The 21218-nt window shown below is 54.7% G+C and overlaps 8 protein-coding genes across 8 annotated transcripts; 4 read left to right on the top strand and 4 right to left on the bottom strand.

Annotated features, from left to right (window-relative positions):
- Positions 1-378: 378 nt before the first annotated feature.
- On the bottom strand, positions 379-1010 carry MAM_01624 (Signal recognition particle, SRP9 subunit; the record flags this gene model as incomplete). The annotated part of the gene is made up of 2 exons (XM_040820423.1): positions 379-786; positions 939-1010. 2 exons carry the CDS (start codon positions 1008-1010, stop codon positions 379-381), a joined length of 480 nt encoding a protein of 159 aa, XP_040681911.1.
- Positions 1011-1810: 800 nt separating this feature from the next.
- Positions 1811-3178, bottom strand: MAM_01623 (WD repeat containing protein 82; the record flags this gene model as incomplete). The annotated part of the gene is made up of 3 exons (XM_040820422.1): positions 1811-2610; positions 2673-2922; positions 3032-3178. The coding sequence occupies 3 exons, from the start codon at positions 3176-3178 to the stop codon at positions 1811-1813; spliced, it is 1197 nt and encodes a 398-aa protein (XP_040681910.1).
- A 1017-nt stretch (positions 3179-4195) lies between these two features.
- MAM_01622 (mitochondrial oxaloacetate transport protein) lies at positions 4196-5130 on the top strand (the record flags this gene model as incomplete). The annotated part of the gene is made up of 2 exons (XM_040820421.1): positions 4196-4796; positions 4898-5130. The coding sequence occupies 2 exons, from the start codon at positions 4196-4198 to the stop codon at positions 5128-5130; spliced, it is 834 nt and encodes a 277-aa protein (XP_040681909.1).
- Positions 5131-5568: 438 nt separating this feature from the next.
- MAM_01621 (Thiouridylase, cytoplasmic, subunit 2) lies at positions 5569-6834 on the bottom strand (the record flags this gene model as incomplete). Its single annotated transcript, XM_040820420.1, has 2 exons — positions 5569-6658; positions 6746-6834. The coding sequence occupies 2 exons, from the start codon at positions 6832-6834 to the stop codon at positions 5569-5571; spliced, it is 1179 nt and encodes a 392-aa protein (XP_040681908.1).
- A 1865-nt stretch (positions 6835-8699) lies between these two features.
- On the top strand, positions 8700-9988 carry MAM_01620 (Pleckstrin-domain containing protein; the record flags this gene model as incomplete). Its single annotated transcript, XM_040820419.1, has 2 exons — positions 8700-8894; positions 8963-9988. 2 exons carry the CDS (start codon positions 8700-8702, stop codon positions 9986-9988), a joined length of 1221 nt encoding a protein of 406 aa, XP_040681907.1.
- A 1348-nt stretch (positions 9989-11336) lies between these two features.
- Positions 11337-12590, top strand: MAM_01619 (cellulase family protein; the record flags this gene model as incomplete). The annotated part of the gene is made up of 1 exon (XM_040820418.1): positions 11337-12590. The coding sequence occupies one exon, from the start codon at positions 11337-11339 to the stop codon at positions 12588-12590; it is 1254 nt and encodes a 417-aa protein (XP_040681906.1).
- Positions 12591-13119: 529 nt separating this feature from the next.
- On the bottom strand, positions 13120-14530 carry MAM_01618 (uncharacterized protein; the record flags this gene model as incomplete). Its single annotated transcript, XM_040820417.1, has 3 exons — positions 13120-14133; positions 14223-14366; positions 14471-14530. 3 exons carry the CDS (start codon positions 14528-14530, stop codon positions 13120-13122), a joined length of 1218 nt encoding a protein of 405 aa, XP_040681905.1.
- Positions 14531-19447: 4917 nt separating this feature from the next.
- On the top strand, positions 19448-21166 carry MAM_01617 (Nucleotide-binding, alpha-beta plait; the record flags this gene model as incomplete). Its single annotated transcript, XM_040820416.1, has 5 exons — positions 19448-19801; positions 19897-19992; positions 20062-20709; positions 20776-20899; positions 20967-21166. The coding sequence occupies 5 exons, from the start codon at positions 19448-19450 to the stop codon at positions 21164-21166; spliced, it is 1422 nt and encodes a 473-aa protein (XP_040681904.1).
- Positions 21167-21218: the final 52 nt, after the last annotated feature.

The following is a 21218-nucleotide window of genomic DNA, read 5'->3' as shown; positions in this document are numbered from 1 at the left end:
GGTAGGTTCTGGGAAGGTTACCGAGAGCCATAATGGCTGGCGTTGGGGGGAGTTGATGGCGGTTATTTGTTTGTACGACCAGGCACTTGAAACAGAGCGCGGTATTGAATGGATAGATGGGTCATGATGTATTGGAGCGCGTTATCCACTCGTGTTTTGCATAATAGACGTGTGCATTAGGGATGAAAGTTATACCGCCTGGTGAGACCCGGTCTTCGTGCCACATGGGGGTTTGTGGATGAAGTCGGATCGAGCCATGCATGGTTGATAATCATCCTCCAAGTTGTTTGGAGTTGATAGCCGTGTCCCCCGTGGTCTGACGAGCCGACCGCGCTGACGGGACTCTCGCGCCGTCCCGAAACATCCGATCCACGCAGTCTACTTCCTCCCCTTCTTCTTCTTCTTGCCGCCGCCCCCGTGATGCGTCTGCTGGCCCTGTTGTTGCGACGCGGGCGTGGCCGCTCCGCTGCCCTTGGTGTCTCCGTCGCCGCCGGCCGCAGCACCGCCTGGCGCATCCGGCACAACCTCCTCCGGGACATCGAGAGGCATGGCGGCCATGCCGCGGCCCAGCCGGCCCAGGGACGAGCACACCAGCCGCGAGACCTCGGCGGCCTTGGTAGTGCGGTACTTGAGCGTCACGCCACTGACGGGGTCGTACGTCTTGATGACCAGGCTGCCGCGGGGGGGTCTCGGCGCGTCCTCGACGGGCGCGTCCCCCTCGGCGTCGTCCGCCCTGCCCTTCCGCGGCTTGCACGGCCGTATCGAGTACTTGGTGGTGATGCGAGTCTGTGGGCGGTCTCGGGCGTCAGCACGTCGCTCTCCCAAGTAGGAACCTCCGGCTGTGGTTTCAAGGAGGCCGATGGAGCCGAGGCGTCGGCTCCCGGATCCGGATACACAGCTCGTGGCTCGTGGCTCGTGAGCGGGCGGTGGACTCTTACGGTGGACGGCCTAGCCTCGAGGAGGAGCGTGGATTGCTCGAGCCATTCTTGGCTCGACTTGAAGTAGGGCATTTGGGCGGATCTCTTCGCCGGCGGTGGCGGCACACGCGTCTCCGATGGTGTGTCTTCTGTGCTGCAGGTTGATCGCGCGGCGTGCTTTGTCGATCTCGCAGTGACAATGGGGTGTGTTTTCGCAGCAGGGAAAGGATTGAGTGGCGGGTGTGTGGTCGCGGTCTGGTGATGGACCGCGGTCTATGGATGAGCATTGAGGGGAGGTTGAGTGTGAGGTGGGATGAGATCTGCGGGGCTTTCTTTGGCAGCTGTGTGACAGCTGACCTGGGCGAGAAGCCCGTCTTTTGTTTCCCTCCCTACCCTAGACGGAACGGCGGATGAGTTCATGGGCAGAAATACACACCACACATTTGGTCGGCTTCCACTGGCATTTCTGCGTGATTTGGTATTCTTTACAATGTGCAATGAAGTCAAACACAAAACACAAACACAAAACACAAAATAACCTCATAGAGGTTCGGTGGGGTTATATCCAGAGCGCCTCGTGAATGTCGCCCGCCATGACGGAAAGGGACTGCGCATCACCGTGCTTATCATCTCTTGAAATTGCCGGTCATACAACTAGATTAGACCTGTACAGCTTCAAACGCCCGTGCGGCGGCGGGACGCACCGCACTTTGAAGCAACATCCTATGCCGCTTCCCCAGCCCACCATTCCAGGATTCAAAGGTATATTATACATGTATTCTCCCCAGCCACGACATATGCGGTAAATAAAGATATTGTATCATTATGAAAAACCAACCTTGCGCCACACCCACAGTTGCATGTATGCATAGCCCGACCTATCGGGACACCATCTAAGTGCCCATGTAAGAGGTGTCCGGCAACCAGAACAGCAAATCTTGATCTGCCGTGGCGAAGAAGTTGAATCGGGGATTGAAGGCGACGACGGCTGTTTCCCTCTTGTCGGGCAGCGTCCAGTTGGGCTCCATTACTTTGCTGTCGGGTATCGAGGATAGAGAATCCCACACCAAGATATCCTGCCTTGATCCGCTGATGATGAAGCGGCCATCGGGCGCAAAGCAACAGTCTCCGCTGCTGTCAAAGTTGGAAGGATCCGTCGTCGCGTTGCCGTTGGATAATGACGCCGCCTCGCCTGGGGCCTGCCGCTTGGTCCCGCCCGTGGGCTTGTGCAGGTAGGCTTTCAGGGTTCCCTCAAACGCATCCAGGAGGAAATGTCCGTTGCCCTTGGTGCCGACGAGCAGCGACTTGCCGTCGTTGGAGAACTCCAGCTTGGTCCAGCCCTTGACGAGGTTGTGCTGGTCAATCCTGCTGCACTGCTCCACCACGTCTATGGTCGAAAAGGGAGCCTTGTCATAGTTACGAACGTCGTATAACAGCACGGTTCCGCTGCTGGGGCACGCTACGCCAAAGACCATGCCCGAGGGATCGTACGCTGCGAGATACGGCGACTTGAGAAACAGTTGGCCCTGCCAATGTTTGGACTGAGTGTCCCAGATGCGGACGGTGTTGTCTTGAGAGCAGGAAATGAAGTTGTCGCTGCCGGGATGTACCGCGAGATTGGTCACGTTGCCTTCGTGCCCTTCAAAGTAGCGTATGAAGGAGTTGTCGTGGGTGGCGAGGTACCGAATGGCGTCTGAGAAGCAATGTCAGCTGGCGGGAAGATAACACTGATTCGTGAGGCGCGGGCCACGTTACTGTTCTGCTTGGTGCTGGCGTATATGATGCTAGAGTTTGTGTGCGTGTACTTGGCCAGTTTGACGCCGTACTTTTTGCTCAGGAGGCTCTTGTCGTGGCGGCCCTCCTTTACGTTGTATATCTGTATCGTTTCGTCGCTGGCAGACGTCATCAACAGCTCGCCCTCGTCGTCGTAGTCGATGGACAGCACATGTGGCGTTGGACGACCCTCCTTGATGTCTTGGCGCCGGAGCAACTGGGAGCGCACAAACTAGAGTCAGAAGCAGCGCTCAACGTGTACAGCCGCGCGAGCTGGGCGGTGCCGGGGGACGAGTCGTCATTCGTGAACAGAGGAGGATGCGGATGCGCGCGCCGCTCACCTTGGTAGGTCGAAAACAGGATATGACGTCGCTCAGGTTAGATACAGATGCCGTCCCACCAAACGACCTCTGAATATTCAGAGACTGCCCATTGATGGACACGCCGCTAGGGCGGTCCAGGTCCATGGAAGTCGACGACATGGACATGTTTCAACGGCTCTCGCGGCAGCCCAAACGCGCGGGTGCGACGCGTGCGAGGTCATGCGAAGGCGCGGGTTTAGGGCGACGTGGTAAATTTGTGCTGCTGCCCCGACGAGTTATGGACGAGGACGATGATGTGTATGCATTTGTCACCAGTGGGGGTCTCATCGGAGACTTGAGAATCGGACGAGAGCGCAAGCCACAACAGGACAACCAGACATGGCCTGCGCCTGCCGTCCTTTTGCGCCACGTCACCGCGAATCCAATGTGTCTCCATTTTTTTTGAAACCTCACAGGCGGCTGTCGCAGATGAACCCGTCATCTTTATCCCAGTGACATATTTTTTCCATCCCGAGTTCGAGAATAAGTCATCATCCCCCGGCTGCATCGAATAGCCCCAGCTGCTTGCCGGACAGGCTTTCCGCCTGCCTCGTCGCCGTCGAGCCTCGAAGCCGCCCCCCACCTCTCTCTGGCATTTCACGACGCTTGAAATAGATTGGGCGGGCGTGCCTGGTCTGGCCGGGCGCACTGGTATTTCGAGGCTCCGGAAGTTGAGGCCAACCTGCGCGCGGCTATTGCGGTCGTTATATCTGCCTGCACCGAATCTCTGGCTTGATTCATCGTGAATCCTTCTCCCTTGCCTGTCCTTGCGCTCTGCTCCTTCTTTCGACCGTGAGAACCGCACATCAATCTACAGTCGGCGGCTCCGAGGCGATGTCGACAACGCTGGGGTATGTGCTTCTATAGCGCAAGACTCCCATCGCATCACTTGCTACCATTTCCTCGCTTCCCGCACTTCAGAGGAGGAGTCGCTGACTTTTTTTTTTTGCAACATGTAGAGCATTCATCGCAGGCGGCGTCGCAGCTTGCGGTGCTGTTACCGCCACTCACCCGTTCGAGACCGTCAAGATCCGGTACGTCTTACTCTTTTGTCTCGCCGCTCGTCCCCTCTTCTACGCGCCCCGTATTGGATTCATCTTTCATGAGGCTCCCTGACATTTCTCCTCCTTTGGTCGCCACAGAATGCAATTACAAGGCGAGCTCCAGCAAAAGGGACACCAACCACACCACTATCGTGGCCCGATTCACGGCGTGGGCGTCATCATACGAAACGAGGGCTTACGGGGCATCTACCGTGGTCTGGGAACAGCCTACATCTACCAAGTTCTCCTCAACGGCTGTCGGTTGGGTTTCTATGATCCCATGCGCAAAGGTCTTGCGACCTTGTTCCTCAACAACGAAAAGGCCCAGAACCTCGGAATCAACATGTTTTGCGGTGCCTTCTCTGGCGTCATTGGTGCAGCCACCGGCAGTCCGTTTTTCCTCGTCAAAACCCGGCTTCAGAGCTATTCGCCCTTCTTGCCAGTCGGCACCCAACACCAATACCGCAATGCTTGGGATGGATTGTCAAAAATCTACCGGGCCGAGGGTGTCGGCGGCCTGTATCGCGGAATCGGTGCGGCAATGATTCGCACCGGCTTTGGCAGCTCCGTTCAGCTGCCGACATACTTCTTCGCCAAGAGACGGCTGATGCGACACGCTGGCATGGAAGAGGGGCCTGCTTTGCACTTGTCCAGCAGCGCTGCCAGTGGCTTCGTCGTCTGTTGCTTCATGCACCCCCCCGGTAAGTTGCTAGTATTTTCACCCGAAAAGGACAGAAACAGGAGCAAACGCAACGTAGCTGAAGAGGGGAGCATTCACAGCTGACGCGTGCATCGACCATAGATACCATCATGTCTCGTCTATACAACCAAAACGGTAATCTATACAAGGGCGTCTTCGACTGCTTGGGCAAGACAATCCGCACCGAGGGATTCTTCGCCATCTACAAGGGATTCCTGCCTCATCTAGCTAGAATCCTACCTCATACCATCTTGACGCTTTCACTGGCTGAACAGACCAACAAGCTGGTCAGGAAGTTTGAGGGCCGCTTGATGCCTATTGTCGCCAAAGCGTAAATGGCTCCAGGCATCCAGCCGGGACCCCTGTTGCGCTGCACATATATGTATATACGCCACTGCCGCGTATTATAAGGAAATCGGACGACTCATTTGGCACTTGGTTTTATCGTGTCAATTTTTTTAGATTTTTCTAGAGGTTTGTTTTTGGCCTTTTTGGCTCTTTGCCCTTTTGGCGTGGCGGGATTTTTGCTAGACCAAAAGTAAAAAAAGTAGACTTGGGCATCAGTGCTGCACGATTTCGGCTGAACAGATGGGCATGGCTCAGGAAATTCTTCAGTTACGCAGATGTGGAGTTTTCAAATGCTAGATATATAGATGGACATTTATTCAGGGCACGTGCCTCTGGGTATCTTTGATATTCTCTAGTATAGTTTACTGAGACATCACATGAAGACTATAGATGTGTTTAGTTCCTTGGCACGTTTCTTTGGCCTCTTATCCGTCGATGGACCTCTTGCATCCATAGCACAGACGCGCGGCGCGAGAAGTGACATGACATGCATCTACATCGTCACCGAGCTCACCAGCCCAGCGTGAATCACCCTGCTCGTCCAAGGTCATGCCACACATGAGACAAAAGCTTCCGCTAGCAGCTCTGTCCAGTTTCCCCGTGGTCCGCACGACGTTGGCCACGATACCCGACTGAGGACCGTCCACGGCGTCGAAATATCGTTCCATGACTTCGGTAATGCTCAGGTCTTTGTGCGAAACGACATTTCCCGCGGTCGAGTTGTCCTCGGGCATGAGCTCCTTCAGAGAAGGCACAAGATCGAGATACAGCTTGATCTCATTCTTGAACAGCTCCCTCAGCGGATAGTACACCGGCATTTGCACCCGCCGCACGTCCTTCCTCCCGGCAGGAGCAGGCCGCGAATCGTGCGTGCAGACCGCAAACGGACCGTCGTTTATCTGCCAGGGAACAGCAAAGCCCCGTCCGTTTGCCACCTCTGCAAAAGTCAGCGCCGCAAGAGCCGACGTGCTATGCCCCAACAGCAGGGCCGTGTAGGACCTCTCCAGCGCCGTGTCCAGCAGAATATGGCGTACGAAGAGCCGCAGGATATCCGCCCTGGAGGTCACCGACGGCAGTGAGTCGAAGAAGTCGCGCAGGCGGCCGACGTGGTCTCCCGCCGCGGGTCCGTTCACGTCGGGGCGACCCAGCGCCGACCAGTCCAGCGTCTTGACGGCGCAGATCTTGCTCAGGTGCACGCACTCGAAGGAAATGTTTGGGAACCGCTCCCGATACTTGGACAGCAGGCGTTGCGCAGGACCGTCCTTCTGGTCTGCGGCGCGAGACAGGTCCGTGTCGACGTGGACGGCCAGGGGCTCAAATGCGGGGGACGACTTTTTCGACTGGTAGAACCTGGCACAGCTGTCTAGGAGCTGCATCATGACGGTGGACGATGGTCCGAATGACAGGCCGGCGAGATATCGCCGCGGCCCGGGGCGTCCTGGAGGCCTGGTGTCTCTGCCGACGGCTCCCAGACGCCGCCCTGCCTTGTCTTCGACGTACTCGACGAAGCAGTCGCTAGGGAATCCATCTTTGTCAATACGTGGGGTTTCAAGCGAGTCTGTGAGAGGCGCGAGGACGTGAGGCAAGTGGCAGTCGACTCACCGGCATGCTGGCCCATTTCGCAGGTCGTATGGCGCGTTTGGGTTTTTGCAACGCTCGCATGGCTTTGGGGCGGCCGACGCGGGAGGCATCTGGCTGGCACGGGTACAGTGCGGGATAGAAGAATTCTGATTTTTTTTTCGGGAATGTACATGTAAAATATATTATGTAACTTACTTATCGAAAAGATGTGGATGGGGAATGAGGTGGTAACTAACTTACTACTTGGTGGAGGTTCGGAAATCTGCTTAGCATTTCTGATTTGAGTTAAAGGTGCAAGTCGCGGGAGGCCACAGCGGCCAGGCTGGGCACCTCCTCGGTACGTGGCACACGGCACCAGACATTGGCCGCTTAAAGTTAGTCCGTAACTATACACGTTGCATGTATATCTGATATCTGGGACACAATGCATTTGGTGTAAGCCATACTCGAGGCGGGCGGTTGCGGTGTTACTCGCGCGCATAGCATGGTTGCCGCAGTCGCCGCAAAGAAGCCGGCACAGTATGGGTAGACCTACCCCTACCCTACTTAGGTGATACTTAACCTAAGTACGGAGTACTCCGTACTCCGTACTACCTACTTCTTAAGTAGAGCGAGGCGCGACTGCCCCTACTTGAGTAGACGGACGGACCATCGGCCGAAACCAGCCCTGGCACTTTAGCCGCAACTGCAGGCGGCCCACCAGCCAGCCAGTCGACCTGTGATGAGCTGGGACTGCCTGTGGTTGGTTGATGACTGTGACCACTGTCCAGGTACAGGTACAACAAGTACGCGCTCCGCACTCCGCACTCTTTACTCTGGACTTTGTGTTGCTTTCGATATCGTCGAGACTGTTTGCGAGCTGCGGCCCTGGCCTGGATCTTGAATGTTCTCCCGCCTGTTTTTGTATTTACTCATTTATTATTTATTTTCTTTTTTTTTAAAGCACTCACACTTCTCAAGTGTCCGCTCGCTGACAACCGCCGACGCCAACTTTAAAAAGTTGACCAGCTCCAGCTCCGCTTGATGAGGCTGCTCCACCGCTGAAACAACCCCTGTCCTTTGCCCTCGTCTGGCAGACTAGACCAAGTAGACTTCGTCCTTTTACCTTGTTGCTTCAGCCAGCCAGGCCAGCCAGGCAGCTAGTGAACAAGTCATTCATTCATTCATTCATTCATTCACCCAACACACCCGCCCATTCATCCATTCTTTCTTTTCTTCGACACGACACGTACGCATGCGCCACTGTTCATCTCATCGTCCGACCGACTGCGCCTCCTTCCACCTTCCAGCCCAGAGCTGTCTAGAACTACCGAGGGACCAAAAAGTCGTACACGACTGGTGCCTCGACATTTCGAGTTGTTGCCCTTTGTCTTCTCTGGTCGCCATCCCGAGCCTCCGACTGTCATGTCTTGACGACCCGGCTTGACCTCGAGCTTTCTTGAGCACTTCGACCGAATCACCTCGCCCGCCCCCCATGATTCCGACTGCCGCCGTAGCTTGCGGATAGCCAAATTTTGTACTGCGTCGCTATTTTAGGCCATTCGTCGGATGCCAGAGGTCGAGGTCGACCCGGACGAACTTCTTCTCTCTCGCGCTGACCCACCGACATCGGATCGATTCCTACATTCCCCCAACGGTGCCGCAATATCGAGGCTAACTCGAGCTGACCAACCCAATTCGTGTCTCTCCTCCGCAATACAACATCCTACATTACCACTTGACTTCACCTTTCCGGCTCGAGCCCCAAACGTTCTGTGAACATAGTCGTGGTGCGGATTGCAACAGGCCTTGGGTCCCGCCCAACGAAAGGCTTGTTGCTTCATCCCGGGACGAGGACTGCTTAGCGCAGGCTGCTATAGCTGTCTCGACTCAAGTACCAAATCTCTACCGCGAGATCCCGCCTACCTCCGAGACCTTCGTTGAATACTCACTTAAGCCCCATCACTGTCACGGGCATCCTTATAATCGTGTAACCATGGCTGCTGCCAAGGCCATTGACGTCGCGCCGCGAACGAACACGGGCTTCGACAACGTTAGCGACGCAGCGGGCGCCTCCTCATCTCGAAATCGGCCGGATAACAGATTACGTACCGACCTCAACCAGAATAGCTACTTCGAGTCTGATCGAGTAATAAAATGCGGCTATGTTGAGAAGAGGACAAAAACCAAGGTTCGTCGGCCAAGAGACTGTGCGTCTTTATGTGATCCCGAGCCATGTTCACTGACCTGTCGCTGTAGAACTGGAAGACGGTGTACCTCGTCTTGCGGCCAAACACGCTATCGATGTATAAGAACAATAGAGAGACAAAACTTCGCCATCAGGTGCACCTCTCGGATCTTTCCGCCGTTGCCTATCTCAAGGATCCCAAGCACAAGCGCGACCATGTCTTTGGGCTCTTCTCCCCGTCTCGCAACTATCACTTTCAAGCGCTGTCACAGCAAGACGCCCAGGAGTGGGTAGAAACCATACGGAGAGAAACACGGATAGAGGAGGAGGACGAGCTGTTCCTCTCAAGCCCTTTGGGTCGGAGTGCATCACCCATGGGACTAATGCCGACGGGAAAAAGCGGCCCGCCACATGCCTTGGACGGTCACGACGCAGGCAGGGTGTTGTCAAGCTCGCCCGAGACCTACGGGCCTCCAGAGTCGGGGTTTGTGATGGACGCGGATAGTAGACGAAGGTCATATTTCCTCGACTCATCAGGCATGTCGGGTAACGAGCTACCGTCGCATTCTGATCTGTCAGACAACGAGACACCGAGACCTCCAGGTTTGTTGATGGACAATTCCGCAGAGGGCCTGTCATCTGTGAGCGTGGAGCTAACTGCGCGCCTAGCCACTACAAACCTTTCGGGCAGCCAAACAAGTATTTCCAACAACCTGGGCAGCAGTGGCCTTGGCGCTCCGGGAGAACGACATCCCGACAGAGTCATCTGGCAAGGGCGGCTCTGGCAGCTACGGAGTAGAGGGGTGAGGCCATGGAGGGAAATGTGGGGAGTGCTCCGACCCAGAAACCTCATTCTCTATAAGGACCAGGATGAGTATACGGCTCAGTTGATTCTTGGACTCTCTGCTGTTGTCGATGTTGTGGATACGGATTCCGTCAAGAACAAGGACAATTGCGTGCAGATTATCACGGAAGAGAAGAGCTACAGGTTCTGCTTCCGTGACGAAGAGGCGCTGGTGCAGTTTATTGGAGCCTTCAAGAGCCTGCTTGCGAAGCGGCGAGGGCTTGAGGCGAGGGCGGCTACGTCGTCTCTATGACCTTGACTGACATGACGCACGAGGGTTGGAAAGGGTTGAGTCTCCTGGTCAAGGGAGCACCAACCACGCCTGCCAATGGCGAGCGTTTACGACTTACGACAGCCACTGCACTTTATTCTTTTACTGTTCAAATGAGCCGGCTATTCATGGACTCGGTATCTTCGTCTTCCCAGCCTTTCAATTCTACTTGCCTTGCGACATGAAATACTGGTGTAAAGATTCTTGCATGACATTTTGTTATTTCAAGCGGCTGGATGCCCACAATGCCGCTATAGTTAATCGGTGGAGCGTTTTTGTTCTGTATCCCAGAGATATCAGGCGCCCCTTTGGTGTCTTGCAAGGTTTGGGTTTCGAGCACACGGCGACACCGTGTGTTGTATATCCACTTAATCGGAAGAGCTGGATGAACGTGTTTATGAATTGAACTTTCTTTTCTCAGCCTGTGGTCTCTGAATGATGCTGACACTTGCGTTGGGGGATGATTCTTCACAAAGGGCATCACGCGACAAGCTTTTTTCAATTTGGGCTGCCCTTGTGCCCGTGCCCGTGCCTGCATGCCTTGTTCTGTTTGGGCCACACGAAGGCCAAAGAGCCGGCGGCAGTGATCACGGGCGAGTGTGATGACGTGTGTGAGTTTGCAACTATGAGGCCAGCCAAATGACGCGCAACACTAACAGCACCAGGGTTTCAACTGCCCTCGACGCGGATGGAGATGGAGAGAGAGTGCAGCGGCGGGGAACGCGGTGCCGACAGACGAAGGAAGGAGCCAAGGTGCCGCCCGGGCAAGGGCAAGAGCAAGAGCAGGACGATCCGATGCACTCCCGTCCTCGACGACGGGTGACTCTTGTTCTTCTGCCAGCGGGATCTCGCCCTCCCACGATGCCCGAAGCAGCCGACTCCCCGCGTTGTCTGCAAGGGTCCGGGGGCGGCCATCGCCTCTAGTTCAGATTTCCTCTGGAGCTAAAGCCGGGAACCAGGAGTCCAGGACCCCGTGCCGTTCTCTTCGGTTCACGCGAACCATGCCGACCCCACCACTGGCCTAGTTGACTGCTACCGCCAAGGCAGACGACTCGTCCTTGGATCCTACTGGGTCACGAGCGAATCGAGGCTTCAGCTCGGTTCGATAATGGAAGCGTCATGGCCCGAGGGATGAATTTATACACGACGGCTGCGTCCGGTCGTCCGCCTTCCTTTTCCACATTGCGAGAAAATCGTCACCAGCATCAGGAAACACGCCGCCAAAACTTGTTCAACAGATCTCCTTCCTTGCCACAAGAGGGGCGGTACAAGCAAGCATCATTTGTTTGTCTGCGAGACGGAGACTTGCCGCCTCACTTGACTGACGGCAATGAAAGTCGTGGCGCAGCTGCTAGCCCTCAGCTACGGCTTTGTCGCCCTCGCTGCGTCTGCAGCAGACAAACCCCATGTGCCGCTCAGTTCGTCAAGTCGCTGGATCCTCGACTCGACCGGAAGGCGAGTCAAGTTACGCTGCATCAACTGGGCCGGTCACCTGGAGGTCAACGTCCCCGAGGGTCTGAACAAGAAACCTGTCGAGCACATCGCCACGTGGATTGCTAGCCAGAGCTACAACTGCGTACGCCTGACCTACTCCATCGACATGGCACTCAACCCGGCCCTCAAAGTCCAAGACTCGTTCCGCGCAGCAGCCGCCGCAGCGGGCGTCCCGGAAGCCGACATGATGCGCTTATATACGGCGGCCGTCGAGGAAAATCCCTTCCTATCCAGCGCCACCGTCCTCGACGTCTTTGACAGAGTGCAATCTGCTCTCTGGGATCGTGGCGTCATAACCATCCTTGATAACCATGTCAGCAAGGCAAGTTGGTGTTGCGACTTGTCCGACGGAAACGGGTGGTGGAACGACGCAAAGTACTACATGGCAGCGACAAGTCGATACTTTGATACGCAGAAATGGATCGACGGCCTCGAAGCCATGGCTCACTGGAGCGCTTCTCGCCCTGGCATCGTCGGCATGTCTCTCCGCAACGAGCTGCGCGCGCACATCACACAGATACCCTGGGCGCCCAGCACCTGGCTCGAGTACATGGCTCGCGCAGGAAACGTTGTGCACGCCCAAAACCCCCGGCTTCTCGTCATCGTCGGCGGCATCAACGGCGGCACAGACCTCTCGCCCCTGCGCAAAGACGTCATGAATCTCGGAAACTGGACCGACAAGCGTGTCTGGGAAGCCCACGCCTACAGCTTCACAGTCATGACGCCCAGTCTTGGAAGCTGTGCCATTCGCCGAGCCGAATTCGGCGGCTTGTTCGGATTCGTGCTCGAGCAGAACAAGGCCAGCACCGGTCCCTTGTTCCTCTCCGAGTTTGGTGTCGGCATGACTGGCGGACCGCACGATGGCCTCGACGACAAGGACCACGCCTATCTCACGTGTCTGGTAGGGTATATGGAGAACAACGACGCGGACTGGGCTCACTGGGCTGTGCAAGGGTCGTACTATGTCCGTGATAAGACGGTCGACCGTGACGAGACGTGGGGCGCGTTGGACTACGAGTGGTCGGACTGGAGAAACCCCAAGTTCAAGGGGATGCTGGGCAGCATGTTTGCCGTCACGCAAGGGCCGTAAGGGGATGTGCAGGACCAGTGGGGGAAAAGGCTCTCCGGGGTAAATTCCGAAGCTGCCTCTGGTATATGTCCGGTAAACCAGGTGGAACACCAGAACCACGGGGCTTCTTCTCCTTGATCAAAGCTCAAAAAACAAGGGGTATATCTGTATTTGTGACAATAACTTGCTGTCGTGAAACCCTAGACGCGCCAACCCAAGTACCCTTGCCGAGTTTCCCGACGATTTTCCCAAACGAGCGCCCAGGTCCAACAGTCCAACTAGACTTTTTCCTCTTCATTCCTTTCTTATAAAAAAGACCCTGGGTTCCAGTACCACACGCCCGGTTGTTTACATGTTGCAAGAGCCATCTTTTCCCCGTGCCACACATGTATCCCTTCACGTGCGTACGTACACTCGACCCGCCAGTCTCTCTGCGCACGTCCGGCGCTATACATCTGCGAGAAGGATGCGGCCGGACCGGCCTCCGTTCCGTTTCGTTCCGTTCCGTGCCGTGTTGTCTTCTTGTTTCCCGCCCACTCCAAACCACCGCTCAAGCGTCGTCGACTTTGTCGAGGCCGAAGAAATTGGCATCAAAGTCCCCGTGCTCCATGGCATCGAATGTGTTGTCCCGGTCGTTCATGAGGTCGTCAAACGTGTCGCCCCCCATGCCGTCCCCGAGACTAAAGTCAAAGTCCATGCCGTCCGCCTGCCCGTCGCCGGTGAAGACGTCTGCCGGTGCCGGTTCAGCCGTCGGTCCCTGTCCCTGTCCCTGTCCCTTCTTTTCCATGTCCACCAGTGTGCTGGGCTGGCCACCTGCCGGCCGGCCCTGTCCTTGGGGTGCGTTCGCTGTCGGGGCTGGCTGCTCTGCCGCGTTGGGCGGCAGCATGTTTACCAGGGAGGACATGTTGCCGGTTGCGCCGTCTGCGGCGTCGAACGAGGCGAGATCAAACGACGGCTCGGGGGGGTTGTTGTTGCTGTTGATCGTGGTGGTGGTGGTGCCGGCATTCCCGCCGCCGCCGCCTGGATGGTGACTGTGCGTCGGCCCTGTCGGCGCCAAGGTAAACTCCATGTCGGTGAAATTCAAGTCTGGATTTGTCAAATCCAGCACGGCGTCATCGCCGCCGCCGCCGCCGTCCAGGCTGGTCTGGGTCCCTTCCAGAGTCACGTCCATCTGCGCCATCGGGGCCTCGTAGCTTGCTTCTTTGCCCGCCGTTTTCACGGGCCCGGAGGACGCTGCGTGGACGCTGCCTGGTGCTTCCGAGGGCAGGTCCTCTTCCTTGACGGCCGCAGGGGGCTGTGGTGAGTCGGACATGCTCAAGTCCAGGCCCAGGCCCAGGCCCATGTCGGGGATAGGGGCGCCGCCCGGCTTGTTGCCGCGGCCGTCTTGATCAATCGGTTCTTCTTTGGGGGCTACTTGTGGCGACGAATCTATGTCGATCGCCATGGGGGACTTTGTCTGTGGTACCGCCTGGGTCGGTTGGGCGAGCGATCGTGATTCATGGGAAGAATGGTTCTGCGCCTTTAACTGGTTGAGATCACGGAGGAGCACGGATTTGGCACGAATCTAAATCGGCCCGAGGGTTAGTTGATGCTGTCTCCGAGAGGGGGAGAACCAGGGGGCTGGATGGGCGTTGGGACAACGCTCAATCTTACAATGTCGTTTTCGAGATCGTCCAGAGCCGAGTGAAAGGCCCTGATGGTGTCTGGCAGCTTGGGCTGCAAAAGTCCTTGGGAAGGAGGGAGGTTGCCTTGGCTGTCTCGCCGCGAGGCACGGAGGGCTTTGCCTGTTTGCACGAGCTGCGGACAGGTGAGCATGGCTGCTGGCGATTGTGAGGCGGTTCAACTGGCGCAATGGCGCGCGAGATGCAAAGTGAATGAATGGTTGGGAGAGGCACTCTTACCACGTCGTTGACAAGCAGCTGAAGGGCGTCCAACGGGTCTTTTGCCTTGGGCGTGGTCATCATGAGGCAGGTGTGTCAATGAGCTGTGCTGTCTGATGGAACGGGGCGACGTGGTGGGATTCGGTATCGTGCTCGTGCGCGCGCGGTTGCTCGAAAATGTGGACGGGGATGATCGTTGATGATGGCCGAGAAGTCGAAGGATGCAGCATGTCAGCGACAGGCCGCGCGCCAAAGCGCCCATGTGGATCGTGGAGAGGTTGCAGACAATGTTAGTCAGCCGCAGCTTACCTACCCTGGAGCTCGTCTACCCACCAGTGGACCTCTCCAGGTTCGTCATTGTGAGGATAGGATGTATATGCCAAATGAGGCGCCTCTTTCCCAGATGGAGTGAATCTAGTCTGTATTCATACCGATAAACACAAGGACGGCCCCTTTGTCGGAACGATATGATCAGTAAGCCCGGAAGCATCACTTACAACCCGCACAAGGAAACACTGACTCTTGAATATGCTATAGCTACTTCATTACCTGGAAATTGGCGCTTTAGTACGGTGATGGTCATATGAGGCTTGTCTTCCGTTTCTGCATCCCGTGGTCTTGTTTTGCCCTCTTCGTCCAAGTTAAAGCCAGCTGAAGTCGCAGGGCGGCTGGACACAACTTCTGCTCCCCCCACAGCATCCATCGACGATGGGTGGAAATTGTCTGGGGAATAGTTGTAAACTCACTTCAATTTAAGCTCTATAACTATTGCGTGCATGATGTAGCTTTTTGCAGGGAAAAAAAAAGGCAAACAATAGCAAGAAACAGTAAGCGCTTCTTCGATCCAGATCTTTGGGAATGGTTGCGACATGGGCCGGGGGCGGTTTGGCCTCCTGCCCCAGAACGAATCGCGAGTTCCCAAGATGGCGGGCTACTAGTTTCAAGCCGCATGTTTCGGCTGATCCCACGGCTTGGAACTCTGAGACCCGGACCCTGCCGTCGGTAGCCACGTACGTTAGTTGATAGCTGAACACCAAAGCGCTGCAGTCCATTGAGCTGTCCTGGGGAGTCATGACAAGTGAACTGAAATTTACAACGTTGGTGCGAATACCCAAGGATAGTTCCCCCAATGCTTAACCCTTGACCGCCAGCCAAAAACCTCAACGCACCAGAAACTGGGCACTTTGCTTCTTGTTTCCATGGTAGAATCGCTTCAGACATGCTCAAGTGGTCTCAGTCGTAATCGCAGACTTGCTATCGTCCGGCACTCCAACGTATAGCTCGCCTCTTGTTAACCATCGGCGGGCTCTTGATGAAGCGAGTGCAAACAACCCTTTCGTTCTATATTCCATACGGCGAGCCACTTGTGATGCCTTTGTGATCGGGCATGAGGATTTTGTGTCTCGTATTCTACCATATGGGTTCGCAAGGCCAACCGATAGGTAACAAACCACCTCGACGATAGGAAGTAGGTCGCAGCACTTTTAGCACGAGCATGATAGACGGAATGTATAGACGCGATACCACTGGCACACAAGCCGTGCTCGAGGCCGTAGTTTCATATCTCGATATGCATCAGCATGTCTAAAGAGTATGACAGTGAATTAGATGGAGCAAAGACGCGCCCTGGGATGCGAAGCATCAAACACAATACCTGGAATTGACAACACCGACCCTGCCGATTTCACGAGCAAAGTTTCAGGACGAAACAGATGGTCTCGCCAACTCGTCACCACACTCTCGACACAAAGCCTGACGGCTTGGTCTCTGTGTCGGGATATGACCTGGCCATGTTTTGTGTTTTGTTTCGAGGGTGTGGCGGCGGTTTGGACGCTTCTGGGGGTGCGGCAAGTGGAGCTTGACTGACGGACACTACGCCGTAAACAGACTAGCGGGTGTTAAAAGGCGGGGTACGTACACATCCAAGTCAGTCGTCGTCAGTCTTTGCATGTGTGTTGTTGCTCTTTGGAGTTGACTGATTTTTTTCTTGAGCCCTACGCGAGACGCTTTATAGTTGTTTCTCAGCGGACACACATCGTCATTCTCTTCTCTCCCCGACCAAGGGATCCAGCACGTGTGAAGAGTAATCCTTTGGTCTTTGATTACCCTCTCAACATGCCCTAATTCCCATCTACGTGGTAGCAGAGAGCCACTCTCGGTGCTTATCATGTTCTGAGCGGTGCCACGTATCGCCTGTGTTTTCACCAGCAAGGCCATACCAATGAAAAACACTCCTGTAGAGAAATCAACGCGTCTGACAGTTGTAAATGACATCAAGACGCTACCTTTGTTGCCACTCATGGCATCCCGGATACAATGCTCTCTACCATATCTCGCAACCGTTACCGTTGACGCAGCATTCTGAATGAGTACTTTTCCAAGCGCGCCGTCCTAAAGCTGTTAGGACTTGTCAATCAGCAGATATGAAAGTTCATGTCTGGCTTGGACTTTGCCCACATTTCACCCATCTCTGCGTTTGTCCCATGGCACCCTCGGGCGGCTTCCCCGTCTGGCGGCGAAAGAATTCCCACGACATGACAGATACGTTCTCCCGCCGGGCGTATTTATTCTATAGGTTGCTTCGTATCCAGTGGCACGAGTCGACACCATTGGGACCTTGATAAGTAACCCCAGATACATCATTCATCGCAACAGTTGCGAGCCCAGCCTGCTGGTTTGATGACTTATACAACATCACACGAGAAGACGCCGAGATTATTCGCGACATGGTCCCGTGAACGCCTTTGTGTTGGAATTGTCAATGGCAAGCTGAAGTTGGCAGTCATCAACGCGGGTTTCTTGATCAAAACTAAGAGGTCTGTCGGCTCAATGACGGGGTTGTACAATGCAGGCCAGGAGTAGCAGCATAACTCTTTCCGACGCTCCTTCCCCTCTCTCTGACTTGTGTCTGTCGTCGATCTCGTACGGAACATCTTGGAAAGAGATATCTGTAATGTTGATATGTGATTCATCGTCTAGAGCACGGGCCCTCATGTTTTGCAGTGGCAGAGCCTGGCTTATCCAAGACGGACTTCCGCCTTTGGAAGCGCCATCTTTCGTTTCCTTGCTCCCTACTGCGTACAGTTTACAATAAAATTCTGTCAAAGGTAGCGGGACATCTAAACCGACAGGTTCGCGCGCGCCTGGGCTGCGGCGAAGAGAGAAATTCTGTACATTACCTTCGGAAACTTCCTTCTTGTGGTGTTGGATGATGGGACTAAGCCCACAGCCATGAACAAGGCATGCTATTTGAAAGGTTGATTTGCTTGCTGTAGCGACATCTATGCTCGTTGTGACGAGAGTACTCAGATAAAGTGGTCTCGAGCTATGAGGCCGGTGCGTCTGGGAGCCCGAAGACAAGAAGCTGGCCAAAGCGCTCGGCGGAGACACGCCAACTCATCCATTACGGAAAGAAGGCAAAGACTTCTGCTTGATCGTACGAGGCCGGTCAACAGCCTCTCGGGCATCCGTACTTAGCGCAGTCATTAGCCAAGGGTCATCAGGGCTGGGACAGGAGTCACAGGACGTACGTATGCTTTGCGGCCTGACATTAATTCTTTGATCAGCATAATAGCAGGGCTCGCCTTGTATTTATCCGATAGCTCGCCGGGAAGTTTGTTGTTGTACGCATCTCATCTCGAACGTGCTCCTGGTGCTTAGCATTTCTTTTTGCGTAAAAGAAAGAGGTGCAGTGATGATGCACGGAGACGTATGAATCAGACTAGATAAGTTATAACCATACAACTTAAGATATTCTACACAGCTCAAGCAGCTCTACATAGCTATATTAAAATGTCTTGTGTAAACTTTGTAATTAAGCCTATAAATAGAAGAAAAGAAAAAAAAGTAGAGATTTTATTCTGAAAGGAAAATAATAGGTATTTTTACTTTACTATGTAATATAACTATAATGTATTCAATAAAATATAATACATTACACAATATAATAATTGTATCTACTATATTCGTCATGTATAACAATGGGAGCGAGCTTGGGAGACTCGACGTGTTGGACCGTGGGCGACGCGTGGGACATTGGCCGTGGACCCAATTTAGCAGCCGAATCAACCAATCCCGTTCATCTCGCTGTCATGCCACTGCCTAAAGTTCCTTGCCAGACTCCTCATGCTCGTGGCGAGCGAGTCTCCACCACCACGGTCCACTAGTCACCCTCTGTATGGTACCGTAGGGCGTACGGGCCACCGGAACCGAGTCCCTGAACCATTGTACTGAGCGCTTGAGAGTTGCATCCATGTCCAGTCACGTCCCGTCTGGTCTGAGTGCGCAAGCACAGCTGCACAAGTACCAAAGTGCTGCCACTAAACCGCCTTTGGGGTCCAGTCCTCTAATTAACCTCCACACTCCCCTCCATCCTGCTGCACCTTTCTCATTACTCATCGGAGGACCTTGCCAGGAAAAAAAAAAAAAGGCAGCCTTTTATCCAGCATCAAACACGGGAGCGTCTGCGTCGGCGATTTTGGACTCGGCAAGCTGGCGTCACTTATTTTCCTTTTTTCCCTTTTTTTTTTATAAAAAAAATTCCTTTGCGGGTGTCGAGCTTCGGTCCCTTCCCCCGTCGTCATATCTCCCCGAGCTTCGTCTCAACAATTTGCTACGACCCTCTCGAGCCCCTCCAGCTCGGTGCTCAGCCAGACTCGTGAGGACCTCCTTTTTATGTATCGACTGCATTTCTGCTGCCACGAACCGAATCAACCTTTTCAGCTACTCATTGCGACTTCTGCAGCTATTTCAGCTACAGCTCCTCATCCGTCCAAATCCAAGCTTTGTCCTCTGTCGCCGTTGTTCCTGTCGTTCCTGTCGTTTCTTCTCTCTTTTTTCCTTCGTTTCCTCCGTCTTCGCTTTTTGCTTGGGCATCGCCGCGGGACACGATAGCGACAATCGTCCCTTCCCCCCGTCATCTGCGCCCAGACCTATAGTTGCAGGATACAGTGATTTTCATTACATTCCTACTTGAGCAATTTTTCCATCTCGATTACAATGACCGATACTTCTGCAGCTCCTGCGTCAAGCCAGCTGCCCCCCCCGGCACAGGTCGGCAGTTCTGGCCAAAATGGTCAAGGAAACCCAAGTCATCTGCCACCACCTCCGTTGCACATTCCGCAGAACACGAACCCCATCCCGACCGCTATTACATCTCCCCTCTCTGGAGGAGATAATGGCGGTATGATGTCACCTGGCGGTTCAGGCAGCTTTCGCCGAGCAGCCCCTGAGCCTAACAAGCGGGCGCTGTATGTCGGAGGCTTGGAACAGCGTGTAACCGAGGACGTTCTTCGCCAAATCTTCGAGACTACGGGCCATGTTCAGAATGTCAAGATTATTCCCGACAAGAACGTATGCCACTTTGCACAAACACCTCCCAGACATCGTTACCCCGCCTGGATCTCGTACGAGAGCACCCAGATCTAACTGCCGTGGTTTCTTTCTAGGCCAAAGGATTCAACTACGGATTCGTTGAGTACGACGACCCTGGTGCTGCCGAGCGCGCCATGTCAACCCTGAATGGGCGCAGAGTCCATCAATCGGTACTGCCAAGCCCTCAATGCGTCTGAAGCTCTGCCTTTGTCCATCTTGATGCTAATACCCCGATGCAGGAAATCCGAGTCAACTGGGCGTATCAGTCCAACACGTCGAGCAAAGAGGACACGTCTAGCCACTTTCACATCTTTGTTGGCGATCTTTCCAACGAGGTCAATGATGATATTCTTCTCCAAGCCTTCTCCGCCTTTGGCACTGTTTCGGAGGCCCGTGTCATGTGGGATATGAAGACCGGCCGGACTCGAGGATACGGTTTTGTGGCATTTCGTGACAGAGGCGATGCTGAAAAGGCATTAAGTTCCATGGATGGCGAATGGTTGGGCTCGCGAGCTATTCGATGCAACTGGGCCAACCAGAAGGGCCAACCATCCATTGCACAGCAGCAGGTGATGCAGGCCATGGGCATGACCCCCACGACTCCCTTTGGTCACCATCAATTCCCGGCCCACGGCGTGGGGAGCTACGATGTGGTTTTGAACCAGACTTCCAACTGGCAGACCACTTGCTACGTCGGCAATTTGACACCCTACACCACTCCCAATGACGTGGTTCCCCTTTTCCAGAACTTCGGATTTGTCGTCGAGTCGAGGTTCCAGGCCGACCGAGGGTTCGCCTTCATCAAAATGGATACGCACGAGAATGCGGCAATGGCAATTTGCCAAATGAATGGATACAATGTCAACGGCCGACCACTCAAATGCAGTGTAAGTCGCACAATTTCCTCGACTCCCTGGGCGTGACAAGTAGACACATTAATGACAACGACGCAGTGGGGCAAGGACAAGACACCCAACGCTCAAGGCAATTTTGACCCGGCCCAGCAGCCATACAGTCCTCAGAGTGCCCAGACCCCGGGCTTCCCAGGAACGCCCCCCTATTATTCTCAGTATGGTGGTACGTAACCCCCCTTTTCTTGCCATGTTTGCGTGTATAATTGGCAACTAATGACGTATCGGATCAGGTCAATATGGTGGACAGCCGGGCAATTTTGCAGGACCCCAAGGTGGCTCGCCTGCAGGATATGGTGGCTCTCCCATGGGATACGGTGGCCCTCAGAATGCAGGCGGGTTTGGTCGAGGCCAACAGGGCCCCAATGGTCAATGGAACCAACCTGGACCTGGGCAAAACTTCAACAATGGATTTGGCGGTTATCAGTCATGAACAAACGGCAACAGTGTCGACATTAGGCCGCTTCGACGTGTTTGGATGCCAT

The sequence above is a fragment of the Metarhizium album genome, assembly GCF_000804445.1.
Source record: "Metarhizium album ARSEF 1941 chromosome Unknown scaffold_2, whole genome shotgun sequence".
In the NCBI taxonomy this organism is placed as follows: domain Eukaryota; kingdom Fungi; phylum Ascomycota; class Sordariomycetes; order Hypocreales; family Clavicipitaceae; genus Metarhizium; species Metarhizium album.
Note: the sequence above shows the minus strand (reverse complement) of the source record. Positions and strands in the feature narration are given on the sequence as shown.